Source organism: Jaminaea rosea (assembly GCF_003144245.1).
Source record: "Jaminaea rosea strain MCA 5214 unplaced genomic scaffold BDZ90scaffold_9, whole genome shotgun sequence".
Taxonomy (NCBI): Eukaryota; Fungi; Basidiomycota; class Exobasidiomycetes; order Microstromatales; genus Jaminaea; species Jaminaea rosea.
The window spans coordinates 537,472-555,982 of NW_020289983.1; the positions used below are offsets into that span (position 1 = coordinate 537,472).

At 60.6% G+C, this 18,511-nt stretch overlaps 8 protein-coding genes across 8 annotated transcripts; 6 read left to right on the forward strand and 2 right to left on the reverse strand.

Annotated features, from left to right (window-relative positions):
• Positions 1 to 512: 512 nt before the first annotated feature.
• BDZ90DRAFT_261145 (hypothetical protein) lies at positions 513 to 2,102 on the forward strand (the record flags this gene model as incomplete). Its single annotated transcript, XM_025508343.1, has 1 exon — positions 513 to 2,102. The coding sequence occupies one exon, from the start codon at positions 513 to 515 to the stop codon at positions 2,100 to 2,102; it is 1,590 nt and encodes a 529-aa protein (XP_025361502.1).
• A 1,707-nt stretch (positions 2,103 to 3,809) lies between these two features.
• Positions 3,810 to 5,051, forward strand: BDZ90DRAFT_232985 (hypothetical protein). The gene is made up of 3 exons (XM_025506466.1): positions 3,810 to 3,996; positions 4,082 to 4,209; positions 4,287 to 5,051. Exons 1-3 carry the CDS (start codon positions 3,898 to 3,900, stop codon positions 4,675 to 4,677), a joined length of 618 nt encoding a protein of 205 aa, XP_025361503.1. The 5' UTR covers positions 3,810 to 3,897; the 3' UTR covers positions 4,678 to 5,051.
• Positions 5,052 to 5,139: 88 nt separating this feature from the next.
• On the forward strand, positions 5,140 to 8,385 carry BDZ90DRAFT_194367 (hypothetical protein). Its single transcript, XM_025503901.1, has 2 exons — positions 5,140 to 5,815; positions 5,879 to 8,385. Exons 1-2 carry the CDS (start codon positions 5,244 to 5,246, stop codon positions 8,292 to 8,294), a joined length of 2,988 nt encoding a protein of 995 aa, XP_025361504.1. The 5' UTR covers positions 5,140 to 5,243; the 3' UTR covers positions 8,295 to 8,385.
• BDZ90DRAFT_232988 (hypothetical protein) lies at positions 8,253 to 10,922 on the reverse strand. Its single transcript, XM_025506467.1, has one exon. The coding sequence runs from the start codon at positions 10,864 to 10,866 to the stop codon at positions 8,476 to 8,478; it is 2,391 nt and encodes a 796-aa protein (XP_025361505.1). The 5' UTR covers positions 10,867 to 10,922; the 3' UTR covers positions 8,253 to 8,475.
• Positions 10,923 to 11,044: 122 nt separating this feature from the next.
• BDZ90DRAFT_232989 (S-adenosyl-L-methionine-dependent methyltransferase) lies at positions 11,045 to 12,272 on the forward strand. Its single transcript, XM_025506468.1, has 2 exons — positions 11,045 to 11,935; positions 12,005 to 12,272. Exons 1-2 carry the CDS (start codon positions 11,075 to 11,077, stop codon positions 12,197 to 12,199), a joined length of 1,056 nt encoding a protein of 351 aa, XP_025361506.1. The 5' UTR covers positions 11,045 to 11,074; the 3' UTR covers positions 12,200 to 12,272.
• Positions 12,273 to 12,379: 107 nt separating this feature from the next.
• Positions 12,380 to 13,773, forward strand: BDZ90DRAFT_232990 (hypothetical protein). The gene is made up of 2 exons (XM_025506469.1): positions 12,380 to 12,879; positions 12,957 to 13,773. Exons 1-2 carry the CDS (start codon positions 12,490 to 12,492, stop codon positions 13,665 to 13,667), a joined length of 1,101 nt encoding a protein of 366 aa, XP_025361507.1. The 5' UTR covers positions 12,380 to 12,489; the 3' UTR covers positions 13,668 to 13,773.
• Positions 13,774 to 13,785: 12 nt separating this feature from the next.
• On the reverse strand, positions 13,786 to 13,998 carry BDZ90DRAFT_221448 (hypothetical protein; the record flags this gene model as incomplete). Its single annotated transcript, XM_025504476.1, has 1 exon — positions 13,786 to 13,998. The coding sequence occupies one exon, from the start codon at positions 13,996 to 13,998 to the stop codon at positions 13,786 to 13,788; it is 213 nt and encodes a 70-aa protein (XP_025361508.1).
• A 3,563-nt stretch (positions 13,999 to 17,561) lies between these two features.
• On the forward strand, positions 17,562 to 18,329 carry BDZ90DRAFT_221276 (nucleic acid-binding protein; the record flags this gene model as incomplete). The annotated part of the gene is made up of 1 exon (XM_025504467.1): positions 17,562 to 18,329. A coding segment is annotated over one exon (768 nt), but the record flags the coding sequence as incomplete, so codon positions are not given.
• Positions 18,330 to 18,511: the final 182 nt, after the last annotated feature.

Below are 18,511 nucleotides of genomic sequence, written 5' to 3' on the forward strand. Positions count from 1 at the left end.
CCAGCCCGCTGCACATCGCCGCCGCTCTTGACCCTCTGCTCATGAGCCTCGTTTCGATACATCAGATGCTCATCACCGTCAGGACCGCCGGCTCAGCAAGGGACGTTCCTCATCGCCAGGGAGAAAGAGAATCTCGGATAGAGGGCAAATAGAAAGCTTAAGCAAAGGGGTCACAGATCCCTTGCACTCGTTGATCCCGAGACCTAGGGCAACTGGGCGACCAGAACCTCCTTGTCCATTCCTCTCGCTCCAGCGTTGTCCAAGGGATCGGTTAGGTTGGCCGAAGACGGCCTCTGAGCGACCATTGTTGACAGTCGAAATGAGTTATAAGACGACCGTCTCGATTGCTCTCAATGACCTTTTCTCCATCAACAGTTCTCGCTCCTCTCTCTCTCCCTCTCTCGGTCTCTCCCACCCTCCTAGCCTCCCACGTCTCGTATCGTACGGCATCTCCACCTAGCCTACACACACACACTCTTTTGCACCAACCCCTTCTCGACATCATCGCCAACATGCAGGGTATCCTCAAGGCAACTTTCCTGGCTCTCGCCATCACCATGGCGTCGGCCGCCCCTCAGCACAACGCTCGTCACTTCCACCGTCGTGGCGACGTTGCGCAGATCAACGACAACGACCTCGTTGACCTCGCCAACCCCAAGGTCGGCGTCTCGGTCCTCTCTGAGATCACCAAGAACATCAAGCGTGCCGACACTACCCAGATCAACGACGATGACCTCGTTGACGCAAAGAACCCCGACGTCCTCGTCTCGGTCCTCTCTGACCTCGGCCTCGCCCGCCGTGGTGACACCACCCAGGTCAATGACAACGACCTCGTCGACGCCAAGAACGCTAAGATTCTGGTCTCGATCCTGAGCAAGCTCGGCCTCGCCAAGCGTGACACCACGCAAATCAACGATGACGACCTCGTCGACCTCAAGAACCCCAAGGTCCTCGTCTCCGTCCTCAGCAAGCTGGGTCTTGCTAAGCGCGGCGACACCACTCAGATCAACGACGACGACCTGGTTGACGCCAAGAATGCCAAGATCCTCGTCTCTCTCCTCTCCAAGCTCGGCCTCTCGAAGCGCGACACCACTCAGGTCAACGACAACGACCTCATCGACGCAAAGGATGCTAAGATCCTCGTCTCCATCCTGAGCAAGCTGGGCCTCTCGAAGCGCGACACCACCCAGGTAAACGACGACGACCTCATTGACGCCAAGGACGCCAAGGTCCTCGTTTCGATCCTCTCCAAGCTCGGCCTGGGCAAGCGCGATGTCACTCAGATCAACGACGACGATGCCGTTGACGCCGCCGACGCTCGTGTCGCTGTTCCCGTCCTCTCCAAGATCGGCAAGATGCAGAAGCGCCGCATCACCCAGATCAACGATGACGACCTCGTCGACGCAAAGAACCCCAAGGTCGGTATCTCGGTCCTCAGCGACATCGAGCGCAGGGGTAGCCACCCCCACCCTCACCCTCACCCGGCCCCTGCTCAGCCTTCCAGGACCGCCACCGAGGACGACGGTGACGTGACTCAGATCAACGACAGCGACCTCGTCGACCTCAAGAACCCGGACATCGCCATTCCGATCCTCAGCGACATCGAGCGCAGGGGTAGCCACCCTCACCCTCACCCTCACCCCGAGCCCTCGCGGGTCGCCGAGAAGGAGGACAGCGATGACGTGACCCAGATCAACGACGATGACCTTGTGGACCTTAAGAACCCGGACATCGCCATCCCCATTCTGAGCGACCTGTCTCGCCGTGGCAACCACCCGCACCCTCACCCTCACCCTCACCCGCACCCTACCCCTACCTCGGCCCGCACTGCCGCCACCTCGTCGTCGTCGACCCCCTCTTCGACCGCCTCTGCTTGCCCCCCTGGCACCACGCAGATCAGCGACAACGACTTGATCGACGCCAAGAACGTCAACATCTCACTCTGCATCCTCGACCTCGACGGATCATGCAGGAAGGCCGCTGCCGCCAGCGCCACTCCCGTCGCTCAGAACGGCGGCACCGTCTGCGGCAGCGTCAAGCAGGTCAACGACGACGACCTCCTTGACCTCAAGAACTTTGGTCTCAACATCGGGATCCTCTAAGCCAGCCTTAGCGCGCGCGTTACCCTCCCCACGCTGCACCCTAGGCGGCTTGGAATCCCGACTCGTCTAGACCTCCGGTGTATCGAGGCTGGTACTTGGACACTCATCTCTCACCGTCTTGTTACGATCCTGCTTTCCACGGATGCTCAGTAGATTTCCCCACTTCCCCGCACTCTCGTTCTTGTCTCGTGGCTGCGTCTCCCCAGACTGCGCCGTCCCATCCCCCCGTCTCACTGCCTCACCTAGCATTTATCGATGAATGTCATCTGTTCTCATTATAGACACGAGTGCGCATCCGGTGTGAACGAGTGTTGACCAGCAAGAGGCGGGAAGCTGGTCGTTGCTAAGGTAGCATGGAGGGCGAGGATGCGCGGTGTGATCCCCGCGACGCCTTGATGATGACGACGACGAGCACAGCAGTGGAGCACTCTTGCTATATCTCGCCAACCCTTGTTGACATTGCTGCGCCCGCCCAGGTGATGCTATTATGGGGGAGCAATCTGCGGATCTAGCTTGGTGGCTCATGTCATCGACTGGAATGGCTGGCGATTCTCGCGGCTGCTCACCCTACGCTTGTTCGATGCTTCATCGGCAACGTCGAGGAATGGTTAGCAATCGCGCGCAGGCCCGGTGACGTTTCGACTCCTCGTCGTCATTGGGTGGGCCCCACGCTCTCCATGTCATTGCCTGCGTTGCGTGACGTGACGTGCCGTGCTTTCTTTTCTCAGCTCAGCGCAAGTGGCCGGAGAACAACACTCGAAATCGGAGGGCACAGCCAGGGTGCAGAGCTGCGCGGCGAGCGGCGAGCGACGAACTAGCAGCCAGCGCGCACACGACGGCAGGGCGCAAAGGGGCGCAAGCAAGGCAACACGGCAACCACACGACGAGTCCGAGGAAAGCTCCGTTTCACCGAGGGAGCGAGAAACTCGGGCTTCAAGGGGTCGATGCTCTGAGCTTGAGCGCGCGCGGGCGAGCTTGTCACGAGGATGTAAAGATAGCGAGGCAATGAAAGACGCCCCTCAACGACGCTAGAGATGTTCTGATTGTCACCCTCCTCGTCTCGTAGACGTTGTGGTGGTTAGGGGCTTCTTCTATGCTGGCTCGAGCTCGCGATAGTGGTGTTGATTGACTGAAACTACTCGCCCTCCACGCCGCCGCTGACGCCTCTGCCGCCCACACCGCCGCTGCGAATGGGCGCTGGCTAGCCGGCTGATGTTGAATGCTAAGCCTGTCTGCGCCTCTGCCTCTGCCTCTTGCCTGCTAGGCTTTACAACGGCCAAGCTCCTGCCGACCGCCGACTGCGCCAGGTCGAATCGAAATTCGAACGAGTTGGCTGACTTGCCCGCCCGCGTCCCGCCTCCTGCCTGCCTGCCTGCTTGCCCGCCTGCCTGCCAACTTGTGCCGACTGGCTCGTCCCGCTCAGCGCCTTCGCCCCCCTCTGTTGCTGCTCGAGCCTGCGCCTGCGCCTGCCTCGTCGTCGGTCGGCTCGCTGGCCCGGACACACGCACACGCACGCACGCAAGCACACGCTGGCTGGCTCGTTGGCCATCGTTTGCGAGTGGCGCGGCGAGCCAGGGGCGAGAGAAGGGGTCGAGGTCGAGGCAGCAGAGGATCAAAGGCACACTCATCACACTGGCCTGTTCTCTTTCTTACCACCACCACATCTCTTTTTCCTTTCGGTCTCCTTCACGTCTCTCTAGACTCGACTCGATCCGATCCTCAAAGCCTCGACGGCCTTTACGAACACTCAACTCTCATTCTCGTTTTCACGACACCCTCACTCTTCTCTCCCACGATGAAGTCCTTCGCCACCATCTCTGCCATTGCGGCTCTCGCTGCCTCTGCCGCGGCTGCCCCCGTCGTCCAGGTCCCCTCGACGATGCTGACCTGCCAGGTGAGCATGACCGCGCTCACGTACACAGTCGTTTCTTGCTCGGGCGCTGACATCCCATGCCTCTCGCTCCTCCTCGCACTCGCAGCCTCAGGCCATCACCTGGTCCGGCGCCAAGGCCCCCGTCTACATCTCGTACATCCAGGGCAAGGACACCTCGTCTGCTCCCATTGAGCAGTTCCCTGCCCAGCAGTCCGCCTCTGGCAGCTACGTCTGGTGAGCACCTTGGCGGTGCAGCGACTCTACGCCCTGATTGTCCCCGCTGACACTCTCTCGCTCCCTCGCTCGCTCAGGACCGTCAACCAGCCCGTAGGCACTCAGCTCACCTTCATCATCAACGACGCCGACGGAACCCCCAACTACTCGTCGCAGACGACCATCCAGGCCGGTACCTCGACCTCGTGCATCGGCAACAACGCCGCCTCGGCCTCGTCGGGTGGCTCTTCCTCCTCGTCGTCGGCCGCTGGTGGCGCTTCCTCGTCTGCCGGCAGCGCTACCTCGAGCGCTGCTGCCAGGACCTCGTCGGCCGCCTCGGGCGCTAGCTCCAGGGCTTCGTCGGCTGCCTCGGCCGCTTCCCCCTCGAGCTCCTCGTCGAGCTCTGGCGGCAGCAACGGTGTCGCCTCGCTCGCTGTCAACGGCTTCGCCGCCGTCGCTGCTGGTGCCGCTGCCCTCTTCATGGCCTAAATAGCTCGAGTGCCATTGTGATGATGCGGTGCAGCAAGTTCCGTGCGCCCGCGCGCACACAGACAAGTCTTCCCTCCCTGCCTCCTCTCTCTTTTATGACTTCTGCCATATAAACTCTGTCCATCCCCTCTTCTCTTCTTTACTTCCTTGTCCATTTGATACAAATCACAAACTCGCCTCGCCTCCTCGACGATGCTCCCGTCTAATTTCGACTGGTCTTGTCAATTTCCTCTGCCCCTCCGAAGTACCGAGGAGCTTGACGTGAATCGAACTCTTCTCTCGGTCCATGCGCATCTGCAGATCACGGTCATGTACGAGTGAACAGAGGGCGAGCTTGGATTGCCAGACCGTTTGTGTCGTCGCCCTCGAACTTGGACGGAGCGACGTCTTGCCTCAGCCAGAGTGAGAAGGAGCGACGCGGTCGTCGTGTTCCAAGGTGCGCGTCTGGTTCCGTCCATCCAAATTCAATCGATTGCCGTCCTGGCTCGCCTTGCTCCCTCACCTTTCCCCCATCAACATGGCATAGCAACAAGCATCCTCTCATCATATACTACGCGGCGCAGGCAATGACGCACTCGACCAGTGCAGTAGCATCGACCTCCAAGGTACAACTGGACTTGGCTTGCCCGATCGCCTGGCCATCGTCCTCCCACCGATGCGCAGCGTTCAACGACCACGAGGCCGACGTTCATGCGACCACGGTCCATCATGTCAGGCGGCGTTTCCACGAATGCCTCTGGCTAGGAGAGAGCTATCTTCCCCTCGCCACATATCCTGGCTATGCTTTTGACCTTCAGTCCGCCACCGCAGTGGGCAAGCAGCGACGCCAAGACGTCGAAGCGGCCGCCGCCTTTCTCGATGCGATTGCCTCGCTCCTGCGAACTCGAGGTCAAGTGCAGCGCAGATTCAGAGCAGAGTTGCCAAAGAAGGTAGCCGCGCATCTCTCGGGCCTTGCAGCTGGAGAGCAGGATGAGGAGATGGCTTTCGTCTGTGCGGCGCTAGCTTCCGGGCCTGGACGGAGCGTTGCTGAGGAACATCAGCAGGCGAGGGCCAAGGCGGAGCAGGATGGCGAGGAGGATAGCAAAGCCGTCAAGACGAGGCTGAGAGACGACTGGCTAGCAGCTATTGAGAGAAGAGAGTGAGTGATGACGAAAGCTCCGGGTGGTGCGACAGCCGCTGACCCTTGACCTTCTCGCGACAGGCTTTCGTTGCAGCTTCTCCTCATCCTCGAGGCCCTTCGCATCGGAGTCGAACACCCTATGCTCTTGACCACGGCCAACGCAAGCTCACCTTCGAAAGCACCCTCGCGCCCAGCACCGATGCCTCTACAATCAAGCCAGATGAATGGCAGCCCAACAGAGGAAAGCTCTTCGAGGATGGTCACACTCTCACAAGATGATGTCGAAGACTCGGTCTCAGGATCGCAGACAAAGCCCGCTCGCAAGAAGAAGCGCAAGTCAGCTCCCGCTCGTCGTTGGACCGGCTTCGCGACGGCGATGGCTCTCGAAGGGGCAGTAGAGAGTGACGGCTTCCCCTGGGCTAAGCGGACAACTAGCAGCAACAAGTTGGGCGGCGAGCTCGTCTCTCCAGGTGATGCAGCGAACGATGATGACGACGATCAATCCGCACCCTTTCACGCGAAAGCGATGGTACGAGACCCGGAAGGATTACATCGCCTCTTCGAAACTTTCGCTGATCGTCTGTCGTTGCGCATCGTGACGTGCGAATTGCGCAAGGATTTTCTCGGACTCGACGAGGAGATTGGGCAGCAGACACAAGCAGCACCGACAAAGGAGCATGGCAAGGTTCCGTCGCTTGTCCTCTTTGGTACAGCAGCACGAGCACGAGACGAGCGGGACGAGCGGGACGAGATGCACCACCTCTGCTCAGACATTGTTGAGCCACGCTTCGCGCGCGTATTGCCCAGACAATGCTCCGTGCTTCGATCCAAGGCGACTGTAGGCGGCGCCTCGCAGACCACACCCCGTCGACCGGCTCTCGGCCCTACCACCACCACCATCACGACCGGGCGAGGCGGCCAAGCCAGTGCCGAGCGAGCACGACGTCGTGAGGAAGCTGCTCAACTTGCGCGTGTACGCTCTGAAGCCGATCTAGGCGCACGTAAGAAGCTCGCAGATGACAAGGCCAAAGCTAGAGAAGCAAGAAAGCTCAGCCAGCGTCCAGGGTTAAAGGATGCACTCGTTCTCGAGCAGAAGGAGCGCAAGTTCAGTCGAGCTGCCTCCATCACCGGGGAAGCGAAGAGAAATGAGAGGGAGGTGAGCGTGAAGCGCCGCGTGGGCTTGGTGAGGGAACAATCTGCCAGCAATGTGTGGGATGAGGGCCAAAGCCAAGGACAAGGCCAGAGCCAGTCGGCACCCGTGCTGCCGACGATGATGAAGAGTGGAAGCCTGGTCCTTGGCCCGCCAACGGCTACGCGTGTCAACAAGAGGAAAATTGCCGAGCCGAGGCGATTCGGTGGACACGTGAACGTAAAGGAGGAGGAAGACGATGCCGACAATCCCTTTCGCGACTCATCGTCGCCTTCGCTGCAGCCTCAAGCCCTGCCGCCTCCAACGACCGACGTCTCGAGTGTCAAGCGCCTGAAAGCGACGCGCGGGGCCTTCTCTCGCAGCGAGAGCCAAGTCTTCCAAAAGCCATCCTTGCCAACTGCGAACATGGCTGGTGCATCACAGTCGCAGGGCCCCTCTCTCCTGGCTGTGCCACCTGCAAGAAGGAGCCTCACGGGGTGGCAGCGCACCGAGTCGCAGCCAGTCACGTCGCGAGATCTCTCTGCACTCTCCTCAGCCGCGCCTAGTCGAAGCGTGTCGAGAGCATCTTCGCGAGGCCCTTCGCGGAGTGGCTCACCATTTCTGCGGGAGGCTGAAAGCGCAGGCGAGGAAGATGATGAGGAAGAGGCAGAACAGGAGGAGGAGGAGGACCCCCTGTTCCTACGGCGAGCAGGCCCTACTACGAGTGCCGCCGTCGCGACTGCTCCAGGAGCGTTGCTATCGCAGTCGCGCCCCTTGCAAGGTCTGGCAGGGCTGAGGACGTGGAGCAAGACCAATTCCTCGAGTATGGCTGAGCTACCGCCAACGCCTGGTCGGACGAAAGTCTCCACCGCGCAAGCTAGGCAAACTGATGTCCACCTTGCAGCAGCGGGGGACGCGGAGCCAAAGGCTCCGAGGGGCCTCGCTCGGGAGCCAGAGTCGCAGCCTTCAGCCAGCAGCCATGGTCTTCCTCAGCAACGAATACTGAAGCCAGTCCCCGCGCCAACCGAAATTGAAGTCAACGACCCCGTCGCCCGCACCCCATCAGCTCAACCTCCCTCCGAATCGTCTTCCATCACGTCCTCATCGACCTCAGCGCTCCGCCCGACGATCCCTCGCAGGCCAAGCGGGCGCAACCCCTTCGCGAAGAGTGTCTCTCAACAGCGTCTCGAGTCGGTGACGTCCGCCGCGATGCCGGTCAAGCGCTCTCCAGCGGGAGGGAGCGACGTGATGGCAGGAACAGGAGCGTTCAGCGAAGAGGAGCGACAGACGCTAAAGGCGGAAGACATCACGGAGAGCCCAGCCGATCTAGGTAGATTGTGGCGCGGTGGGGGACTGAAGTGGGGATAAGGGAAAGGCGTTGCGGACGGCTAGGCTGAGCTGAGTGAGAGATGCAGATAGAGATTACGGAGGACGATCTGTACAACAGGAGAGAAAATAGATGAAGAGCAGGCACGATATACGTAGACGAGCAGCGGGGAGCAGATGTGCGTGGATGATGCATGCAACCCTTGAGCCTCCCGCGACCTCCTCAAGCCGTGGGCGGCTTCTTCCTCTTGACACTGAGCATGGTCACGGGCTTTCTCTCCGTCGCTTCCGCCTGTCCCTCCCCGATCTCCTTGAGTGCAGCTTCTTTTGCCTTGTCCACCTCCCTCTGTCCGAAGCCCTCTAACAGCACATCATCCCAGACGACGCCCCTGCCAACGCGCCACCCCTCCTCTCCCTCGATCTTCTCACTCTCCTCCAAGCGCCCAGAATGGCACAGCAACTTGCCCCGCTCCTCGTCAAAGTACTGCGTGAGCTCAACAGCGTCCCGGTCGCGCTGCCAGTAGCAGTCGTCCAGTTGCAGGTTGGTGCGCATGGCCTTGCTGAGTTCACGCAACGGGATCGTGTGGGTGGGCCGCTCCAGCGACGCGGGGATCATCTCTTCGTCTTCTTTCGCATCTCGGCGCGAGGCAGAGGGAAGGGTCACGCCGAGGAAGAAGGATCCCACGAGATTGCCGCTCGAGCATTCTTGACGGAAGGCCATTCGTTCCCAGAACTCGTCTGGGCTGACGGCGTCCAATGCCAGGCGGGAGCGGAGCGCGGAGAGTTGGGGTTGAGTCAGGCGCGGGCCGGTTGATGACACAGCTGCCGTAGTGGGTGCGAGCGGTGAAGACGGGGCGTGGAGCGTTTGCGAGGAGGAGGTGGAGGGAGAAGAAGTGGTGGCTCCATTAGGTCGGACTCGCTTGGTTGGGGAGACGGAGGGTGTGCGTACGAGACCGGAGCGCGTGGTCATGACGATCTCAGAGACTGAGGGGCTGTTAAGCAGTTCGCCGTCAGTGACCGCCGCCTTGACGGGTGAGTGCTTGCGCGGACTCCTCCTGACTGGCCCTCCACCCGGGGAGGACATAGGCGAGGACGGCCTCGAAGTAGGAGGCGTGGAGGTCGAGTTGGAAAAGGATCGTCGCGGCGGCGTCGCAGCTCGTAAATCCATGACCCGCTCGGCAAGGCGAGGCTTCTTCGGCGTTCTTTGTGGGCGTGGATCAAAAGGCTGACTCTCGATGGCCGTACTGCTCCCGTTTCCGCTATTGCTCCTACTGGTCATCCCGGTCTCGTAGCCGAGTAGAGTCATCTGGCTATCCTCGTCCAGCAGAGTAGCTTGGCTTTCGACGTCCATGTTCTGCTGCGGCGCTGTGCTAGTCGTGCCGGAAGTAGGAGGGGGCCGAAGCAGGTGGCCGAATTTGCCTATCTCGTCACCTTCACCCGCCAGCTCGTCGAGGAAACGAGACTGCGGGTCGTCTTCGAAGCGTGGCAGGAGAGTGGCGATCCCGCGTTGATGTTCGCGAGAGGACGAGACGACAGCACCTGCGGGCAGGGGAAGATGCAGTGGTAGAGGTGGCAGGTCCTCGATGTGACGACCGCTGCCTGCTGTGCTGTACGGGTGACCGTACCGCCATTGCGCTCGTGCGAGGGGCGAGTCGGACTCGCTTTTGCCGAGCATCGATGGAGGTAGCGGCACCAGCGGATGACTCTCCAGCTTTTCCAGACCGGGTATCATGTAGCAGGCATCGATGCGCGGCTGTTGCGGCAGCCCCCCGTTGCTCTTGCCCTCGCCCTTGCTACCCTCTTTGACGCCAGCATGATACACCCGCACCGCCTCGACGACCTGACTGAGCGTTTGTCGCCACCATACGACCAGCTTGGCATCGCTTAGTGGCTTCTTTGCCGGGTTCTCGGGCGAGTTGGGGAAGATGTAAGCCTCCTGCGCTCGGGCGAGGATATGACACGATGAGTGGCGCAGAGGCCGAGAGGGGGTCGGGAGGCTCGGCTTGTGGCGGAGTGAGAGGAAATATGAGAGGAAGGAGACGGTCAGGTGCGTGGTAAGGGAGGTGACCGGTCCCGCAGACCCAGAGGATGGGGAGGGACCTTTGCCTCCATCGAGGAGCAGATGCTTCTGCACTTTGGCGCTCTGCAATCTTGGCGCCCAGCCCGTCGTGTCCAACTTGCTGAGGTAGAAGACCTGGCTGCCATACTCTGGGAGCGAGTAATTGTACGCCTCAATTGCACATATCATCTTGACATCGTCCTCGTGCTGGTCTGCTCTTCTCCACTCGGCGTGGAAGAAGACCATCTCCTCCCACGTCTGCACCGTCTGCTGTGGAAAGGGACGGGATCCTGCTGCTATGCCGCGCGGATCGTCGAGGTGAGCCCAGGGGTAGAGTACTTTTGCCATTCGTGGGGGAGAGAAGAGGACTGAGAGGGTGAGGTGACCCGACCCTGTGGGGAGGCTACATTTGGGAAGGGAGCGGACATTGGCTATGAGGTGGTTGAGGAGAGGTTGAGATGGGGAGAGAGGCGCGTGACGTGTAGAAGTGGAAGAAGTGGCAGGACCCTTGGAGGTGGTGTTGGTGTTGATGCCATTTCTGCGGGATGATCGCATGGATAGGGATGCAGCTGCTAGTAGGAAGGAGGGCGAGATGCTAAGCTGCCAGAGGAACAACAGAAGACGCAGCTGAGATTGCAGTCTGGCTCAACTGAGCTCGGTGCGGGTGGACGACACGCGACGCGACCGGGCCACTTTACGGGCCGCGGCGGCCCACCTTGAAGCCGACGCTTCTCGCCCTCACTCCAGCAAGTTCCAAGATGTCATGAACGAAACAGCCACAAGTTTCCCAGGACCGGGAGAAGAGAGAACAGAGCGAGAGACGCTGCTAGACAGATTGCAAGGTAATGAGCCTTTCGACCAAGACACGCTGGATGCTGTCTGGGCGTACCATCAGCGCCACTCGTCCAAGTGGGGTACTGTCCTCGACTTGGGGTGCGGCTTCGGCCCACTTCTGCCCCAGCTGAGCCAGCGCTTTAAGCGCGTTGTGGCGAGAGACCCAGACGCCGAATCAATACAGCTTGCGAAAGCTCTCTTATGGCTCGGTGACGAGGCGCTCGCAGCACATGGTCTGCCTGCCATCCATCGCGGCACTCACTTCGATATCGCCGTGGGCTCAGACTCGGGCCTCGACGTGGCCCCGTCATCTGTCGACTGCATCATTGCGGCTTCCTCAGCCCATCTCTGGGACTGGTACGATCCAGCGGGCCTGTACTCGCGACTGGCAAACATCCTACGGCCGGGAGGCACCCTCATCATCCTTGGCACCAAACCGATTGCCCTCCCACCGACTGCACGCTCTGGCAGGCCGAGCTGCTTGACAACATTGACCGCTCATCCTGTCAAACACGTCGGAGCTGAAGCTGAGCAGAGCCCGAGCAGCATGCTAGGGTCAGAGTCCCTATACTCGACGCTTCTCATGCCCGCGGACAACAGCCAGTGGGATGTGGCCAGCCACAGCTACTGGATCTTTGGACCGTACCGCGCTGCAGGCTTCGTCGATGTCGAGAGCCAGGATCCGCCAGACTGGCTAGCAAAGCATATTGCTGAGTGTCTGCGGGCCTCGAAGGAAGGGCAGGTGGATTCGAGTGACAAGACATGGACGCCTAGAGGGATCGCGGCCTGGGTGCGTGGCCATTACGCTCCAGCAGTCGGAGCTGATGCTAACCCCAATCTGCTTCTCTCGCTATCGCAGCTACGTCAAACGCCTCTTTTCGCCAGTCTGCGTGAAGCTGATCCTCGTGAGCGCATGCTCGCCTCTCTCGACCAAGACAGAGCGGCCCAGCTGGTGCGCGGCGCCTGCGAGGAGGACGGGGGAGTCGGGTGGGACGACAAGGTGGGCAGAAGCAGCATCGAAGTCATTTGGGCGCTGAGCAGGCGAGCCAGATAACGAGGCCGAAATGAGTGGGTCCTGTCATTTGCCAAACAGGCTTTGCAGCATAAATGATACCATTGTCTCGGAGCGTCTCAGAGCATCGGACTGAATGAAGCCCTGGAGCTCGAGGAGCGGACAGAGCAAGAGCGGAAACGGAGGTGACCAGAATTTTGGTCGAGGATCGCAGACCGCTTCCCGTCTTCGTGCCTTTCCTCCATACCACTGACCCTCTGCCTGCCAAGATGGCAAAGTCAACGCCAAAGTCAAGAACTACGGAGCAGGTTTCTTCATCGTCTGCTGTATCAATGCCGCCCTCAAAGCCCCCTCAGCCATCAGCGTCATCCTCCTCATCGCAGGACCTGGCCGCGCTAGAGGCTCACTTCCTGGCGACTTTTGGTGAGGGGAGCTTGCCTGCTGCCGGACCGAGTCGAATCAAAGAGCAGGAGAAATTCGAGAGCGAGGAGGAGGACGGTCAGCGTGTCGCAGATGTATCGCATAGTGAAGGAAGCAAATTCAAGAAGCAGTCACCCAAGGCTGGCGTCAAGGCCAAGGCAGTCGGCCCCTCCCCCTCCTCAGCCACTCCTCGTCGACCACCACAGACAGTTGTCTTCGAGGAGATGGGAGGCAGGGGTCGATCCCAGCCAGAAGATGAGATGATGGGGAGCGACTCGAGAAAGAAGTGGCGAGACTTTATGGTGAGTAGTGGCCTCCATCCCCAATGTAATCGGGCTGGCTGCTGACTCCTCTCCCCCGGCCCACCGCTCTTTGCCAGAACTCCAAAACTGCCAACACAGGTCCCGACTCGATGACGTCCGCTTCAGAGCTCCTTCGCTCCAAAGTAGAAGAGCGCCGCAGGAGGGAGAACGAGAAGAAGGCTGCTCGAGCTGAAGCAGGCGAGGACGAGGACGAGGATGACGAAGCAGAGCAGCTCACCAATGACAGGCAGCTGAGTCACTTGCTGAACACGACGCTGTTCTCGCAAGGATCCTCGTCGAAGAAAAGGGGCAACGCAGAAGATGCCAAGCCAGACCTCTCCTCCCACTCCACCCTCGCTCGCATCCTCGAGCACTCCTCCTCCTCCTCAGCCCGAAAAGGCCAAGCCTTCGGACGTGGCCATGGCGAGAAGACCCTGCGTGCTTCGCAGCTCGCTCAAATGCCCCGCGAGATGAGACAGGGCATCCGTTCTGCTGCGGGCGATAGGGCAGAGAAGGAGATGGAGCGCAACAGGGAAATGGGTCTGTTGAACTCGGCGTACAGCAGAAAGTTCTTGGGGAGACAAGAGGCGGATGCGACTATGACTGGCAAGAGGAAACAGGAGAAGGATAGGGTGAGAGGGTTAGGGATGGGCGTGGGCAGATTCAAGGACGGGACATTGCGACTCAGTCGGGACGAGGTGGCGAAGATGACCGGCGAGGGAGGGGGCAGTCGAGGTGGGAAGGGTGCCAAGGGAGGAGGCGGCGGCGCGAAGAGGCAGAAGAGGTGATCGAGGGCGGGGTCAGGTATCCATTGTGTAACATAGCTGCATGTCGATATAGAGCACACGTTGATGCCGCCATGTCCCACCTGCCATCCAATCTTCACGCTGTGTCCCTGAAGGCGACCTACACGCTATCCAAAGTCCAGCTGTTCTTGTCCAGCTCTTCCTGCAAGAGCGCGCGGATCTCGTCAACCATGCTCGAGTCGACGGGGAGGTGAGTCTCGTCGAGGTCTTCTATGACGAAGCGAGCGTTGTTGGGGCGAGACTCTTCAAGGGAGAGGAGGAGATGTTTGAGAGCGGCATCGCAGGTTAGGAGGGTGGAGCGGATCGCACGCATCGCACGCATCGCTGGTGTTGGAGCATGAGGATGATGGAAAGGCTCGTGAGGAGCGTGAAGTGAAATCGCTGCCCGTTGCTCTTCTGGCGGCGGGCGGCGCGACGCGCCTCTCTCCGTCTGGCAGTCCGTCGTGCGAGCAACCCTCGATCGCGGTCCGCTTTCTCTGTTGGACTCCCTTCCTCCCTCAAAATCATCTCCATCGTCCCAGCTTCCCAGTATCTCGATCAGCCTACAGCTTTGCGTGCGCTAAGACATGGTCGCAGGGGTACTGCGATTGTGATGGAGCACGAAGCAGAAGCGGGTGAGCACGCGGAGCAGCCACTAGCAGCTGATCCTCCACCGACGACCTGCATATATGCTGACTTCGATCACGCCGCACGCCTTGGGCAGGCCCTTCGCGGCTGCCTTACTCTCCAGACGGCTTGGGCAGCGAATCAAAGCATAGCAGATCAGCTGAAGGAGGTCAAGATGCCGCGCAGTTCTCAACATCATTCGTCGCCCCCACCTCGCCCTCCAATGCAGCAGGCGCAAGGCTGCGACGCTCCTCGCGCACGTTGCGCACTCCCTCGCGCGAGACTATTCCTATAATTGAGCGACAGGGTGTAGAGAAGATGGACACTATTACCGCGAGCAACCCGCAAGATGGGGCGGCAGACGATGCGAAGCAAGCGTCAGAGGCAGATGCTCCGAGTGAGGGCGATGCGGCTGCCAAGCCTAGCATGTTGCTGAGAAGGGGGGCTAAGCGCAAGTCTGATCAACTTCACGATCCACAAGAGGACGATAATGGGCGGCCAGACACCTCTCCAGAGACCAAACAGGCCACTCAGGTGCCCGAAGAGCTCGCGAGCAAGAGGCTCAAGGAGGTGGAAGCTGCACCTGGCACACCAGGCGTAGAAGATGATCGAGGCGTCACAGTGCCCGCGAACGTCGAACCACCCGAAGGTCAACAAAAAGAGAATGGCGCATCCTCGAGCCCAGCATCGCTGTCTCAATCTCAGCAGGCTGTTGAGGCACGTTTTGACAATGGGATGGAGGCCATTGACCTTGGGCAGGACGCGAGTATATGCGCGGCTGAGCAAGAAGGCGCGCGTCAGGAGATGGACATCGCCCACGACGAGCACGCCGTCGCCGTCAAGGATCCCACAGGAGAGCCTGCGGTAGCGCCATCATCACACACAGAAGACGAGTCAGCGCCTTGCCTGGACCTCGTTGGGCAAGTCGAAGATCTATACAAGCCCAGCACCATCCCGTCATCCCTCCCCCTCCCCAGAGCTCATTTAGCCCTCAGGGAGATCAGGAGCTTCCAATCACGCAGTCTCAGCTCATCAGCGATCATGCTTTCCCCTCACGCCGAGATCAAGCCACTCATCTGGCCACCGGGTCAGGCTTCCCAGCAAGATCACGCTCCCTTGAGCCAGTCAGAGCCCGCTCCTATTTCACCGGCTGCGGAGCATGGCATCCTCGATGAGCTCCATCAAATTGGAGATGAGATCAGCCAGAAGTCTGAGTGGGAGCGCGATGAGGAGGGGCAAGTGGGAAGGACTGCTGAAGGACTGCAGGGTCAAGACGATAGAGTGCAGGAGACCCCGCTCGTCGCGGTAGACGAAGCACATGTGGGCCAGCTCGAAAAGTGCGCGACAGCATCTGAACCGGCAGATCAGTCATTGCCGCCGCTGGAAGCGATCGAAGAGGACGATCTCGTCCAAGGGGCGACGCGTTCCGGAGCCCCATCTGCGGCAAATGCTCTCGGTGGCGACCAATTGCACCCAGCTGCAGCTACACGAGGCGGTCTGGCCGAAGAGGCGATAGAAACGGCAGCGAAATCTTCTTCTGCCTCTACTCCTCCCGTCGACGACTCGCTCGTCCAGTCACAGTGGTCGGAGGAACCCTGGCAAGCAACCAACCCTTTCAGGACATCACAGCCTGCTCAGTACCGAGACACGGCCATGGACCATTCGAGCTTAACATCGTCACGATCCGCATCGCCGGAGCGTGAAGAGGACTCATCTACGCAGGAGTATGCTCTCGCCCCTTCACCTCTACGCGCGCTGCTGAGCCGGCCTCTCTCCCCACTCCCAGAGGATGAAGCTGGCCCCTCCCATCGGCCTCACCAGCCGCTGCCGCAGCGCACCGCGGGCTCTCCAACCTTCTCGCAAAAGCGCCGCCAGTTCAGTAGATCCATCAGCCGCCGATCACGTGGCTCATTCGACGGCGAGGGCTACGGAGACGCCTTCTGGGACGAGGTCATTGACACGACGGCCGACGAGCACTTCGTCGCCGGCGCTGGTGGCGACGAGAGTGGTGAGGATTGGGATCTGGGGGACGCAGATCTGACCCTTTCGCAGATAGATCACGATGATGGCGCTGCAGGCTTCAGCAATGGCATTGACGGCGAGGCGGCGATGCCTCAGCCCATACCTGCAGGGGTATTCGCTGGCTTCAGTACGGCTGCGAACAGAAGGCTGCCCGAGCCTGATGCCAAGGCTATGGAGAGGGCGAGGAGGGCATTTGAGGTTGACGACGCGGAGAGGGAGATACACAAGATGGCAGCCGCGAAGCCGCCGCGACGAGCAGAGCCAACGAGCTCCGCAGCCACAACCGCACCTGCTCCACCGCCGCCTCGGCCAGCAGCTACTCAACGCAATCCAGCCGCGGTGAGCGGAGAGCAACAAGAGGACTCAGATTACGAAGACGACGATCATCATACCCAAGAGGAGTTGCCGGCCGTCATCCCGCAGTTCGTCTCATTTCAAAAAGCTAGTGGCGCCGCGCTGCAGCTGAGCAAGACGGCTATGCTAGAAGCAGAGAAGAGGATGGCGCAATGGGAGGCTGAGCACGATGCAAAAGGCGGTGAGAGCAGCAAGGCCGGCGCATCGATCAGTCGGCCATCGACACCACTACCTGCTAGGCTCAATAGCGCCGTGTCACAAGCAGGTTTTGCTCGATCTCCACTAGCACCCACTTCCAGCCCGCACACGAATCGCATCGTTGACGCGACTGGTGACGAGTCACTCGAGTCGGCAAAGACTTCAACAACGGAGGAGAGCGTCCGAATCGCTCCGCCGTCGGCCAGGACAGGATCGCAGCGATCTTCACAGCCGACTCTACGCACAGATGCGGACTCTGGGCAAACGCCAAGAACTCCAGCTACATCGTCCATCGCTTTGCCCGCCCTCTCAGCTGCCAGAGTGACCGCTGCGGTCGTGCCACCGACACAGCAGATGGTGACGCCGCTACGCCCCGCCCCGAACCGCGCTGCTTTCAGCACCTCCAGCGTGAGCAACGTAGCATCGTCCTCTTCACTATCGTCGAGCTTCCACAGTCCCGGCGCAGCTGCATCTCCTGCGCCTCGACGGCCACGCTTGGATGCACGACCCTCGCGTATCTCTCTGGGCATGACGCCGAGGGCAAAAGTTGGCGCAGGAGGCTCGTCACGATCCGTCTTCAAAACGCCGTTCAAAGGAGGGGCGGATGGGGCGGGTGGGGGGAGCGCCAGGCGTCCCTCCTTGACGACATCGAACTCCGCAATGGCCGCTCCTCAGTCACCCTTCGTGGCGCCGAGCATGGGCAATGCCTTCGCTGGCCCGTCCCGCACTTCCCTCTCACCGACGAAGTTGCCACCGACCAAGCCAGCACCTCGCGCCGCCCTAGCACCTACTGCAAGCAACCCATCTGTTTTCGACCTCGCCGCGCCCGCCGAAGGGCGCCTCGGTCTCAAGCAGTACGGCATACTCCCTCCCTCGAGGCCCAGGCCAGGTCAGCAGCGTCCCTGTCTTCCCTCAGAGATTGCTGCGATCCTCCGCAACCCCACCGAAGCAGGCCGATATGCCTTCCGCCTGGCAGACAGCGGCGAAGCGTTCGGGATTCGTCACGCCCTCGCTGAGCTTCACCGCCGGGGCGCGATGCATGTCGACGAGGCATGGGTGCGCAATCACTGGGTCCTCATCCTCTGGAAGCTGGCCGCGTACGTGCAAGCGCAAGCCTACAACGCCGGCTGGTCGGTCTCGGTAGAGGAAGCGTGCGAGAAGTGGTGGAACTTTGAGACTGCGTTGAAACAGCTGCTCTACAGGTATGAGCGAGAGGTCAATCTTGCGCAACGCAGTGTGCTGAAGAGGGTGCACGAGCATGACTCTTCCTCGGCTCTGCCGATGGTGCTACTCGTGATGGCCATTCGGTCCCCTCAAGAGGGCGAGGCGTCGCGCGGTCCGACGCTCGACCTTACAGACGGGTGGTATCGCATCATCGCTCAATTGGATGAGCCACTCAGTCGCGCCGTTGGCCGAGGGAAGATCAGAGCAGGTCAAAAGCTCGCCTTGCAGGGCGCGAGGCTTGCTTCTTCTGAGCCTGGCGGTGGTCAGGTGGGGCCTCGAGACCCGCTGAATGGTGCAGCACAGTGCCTCTCGTTGTGCGGGAACGGCACCAGCCTTGCGACATGGGACGCAAAGCTCGGCGCAAGGAACGAGCCGATGGTGGCGACGTTACGCAGCTTGACTGCAGATGGCGGTACGGTGCC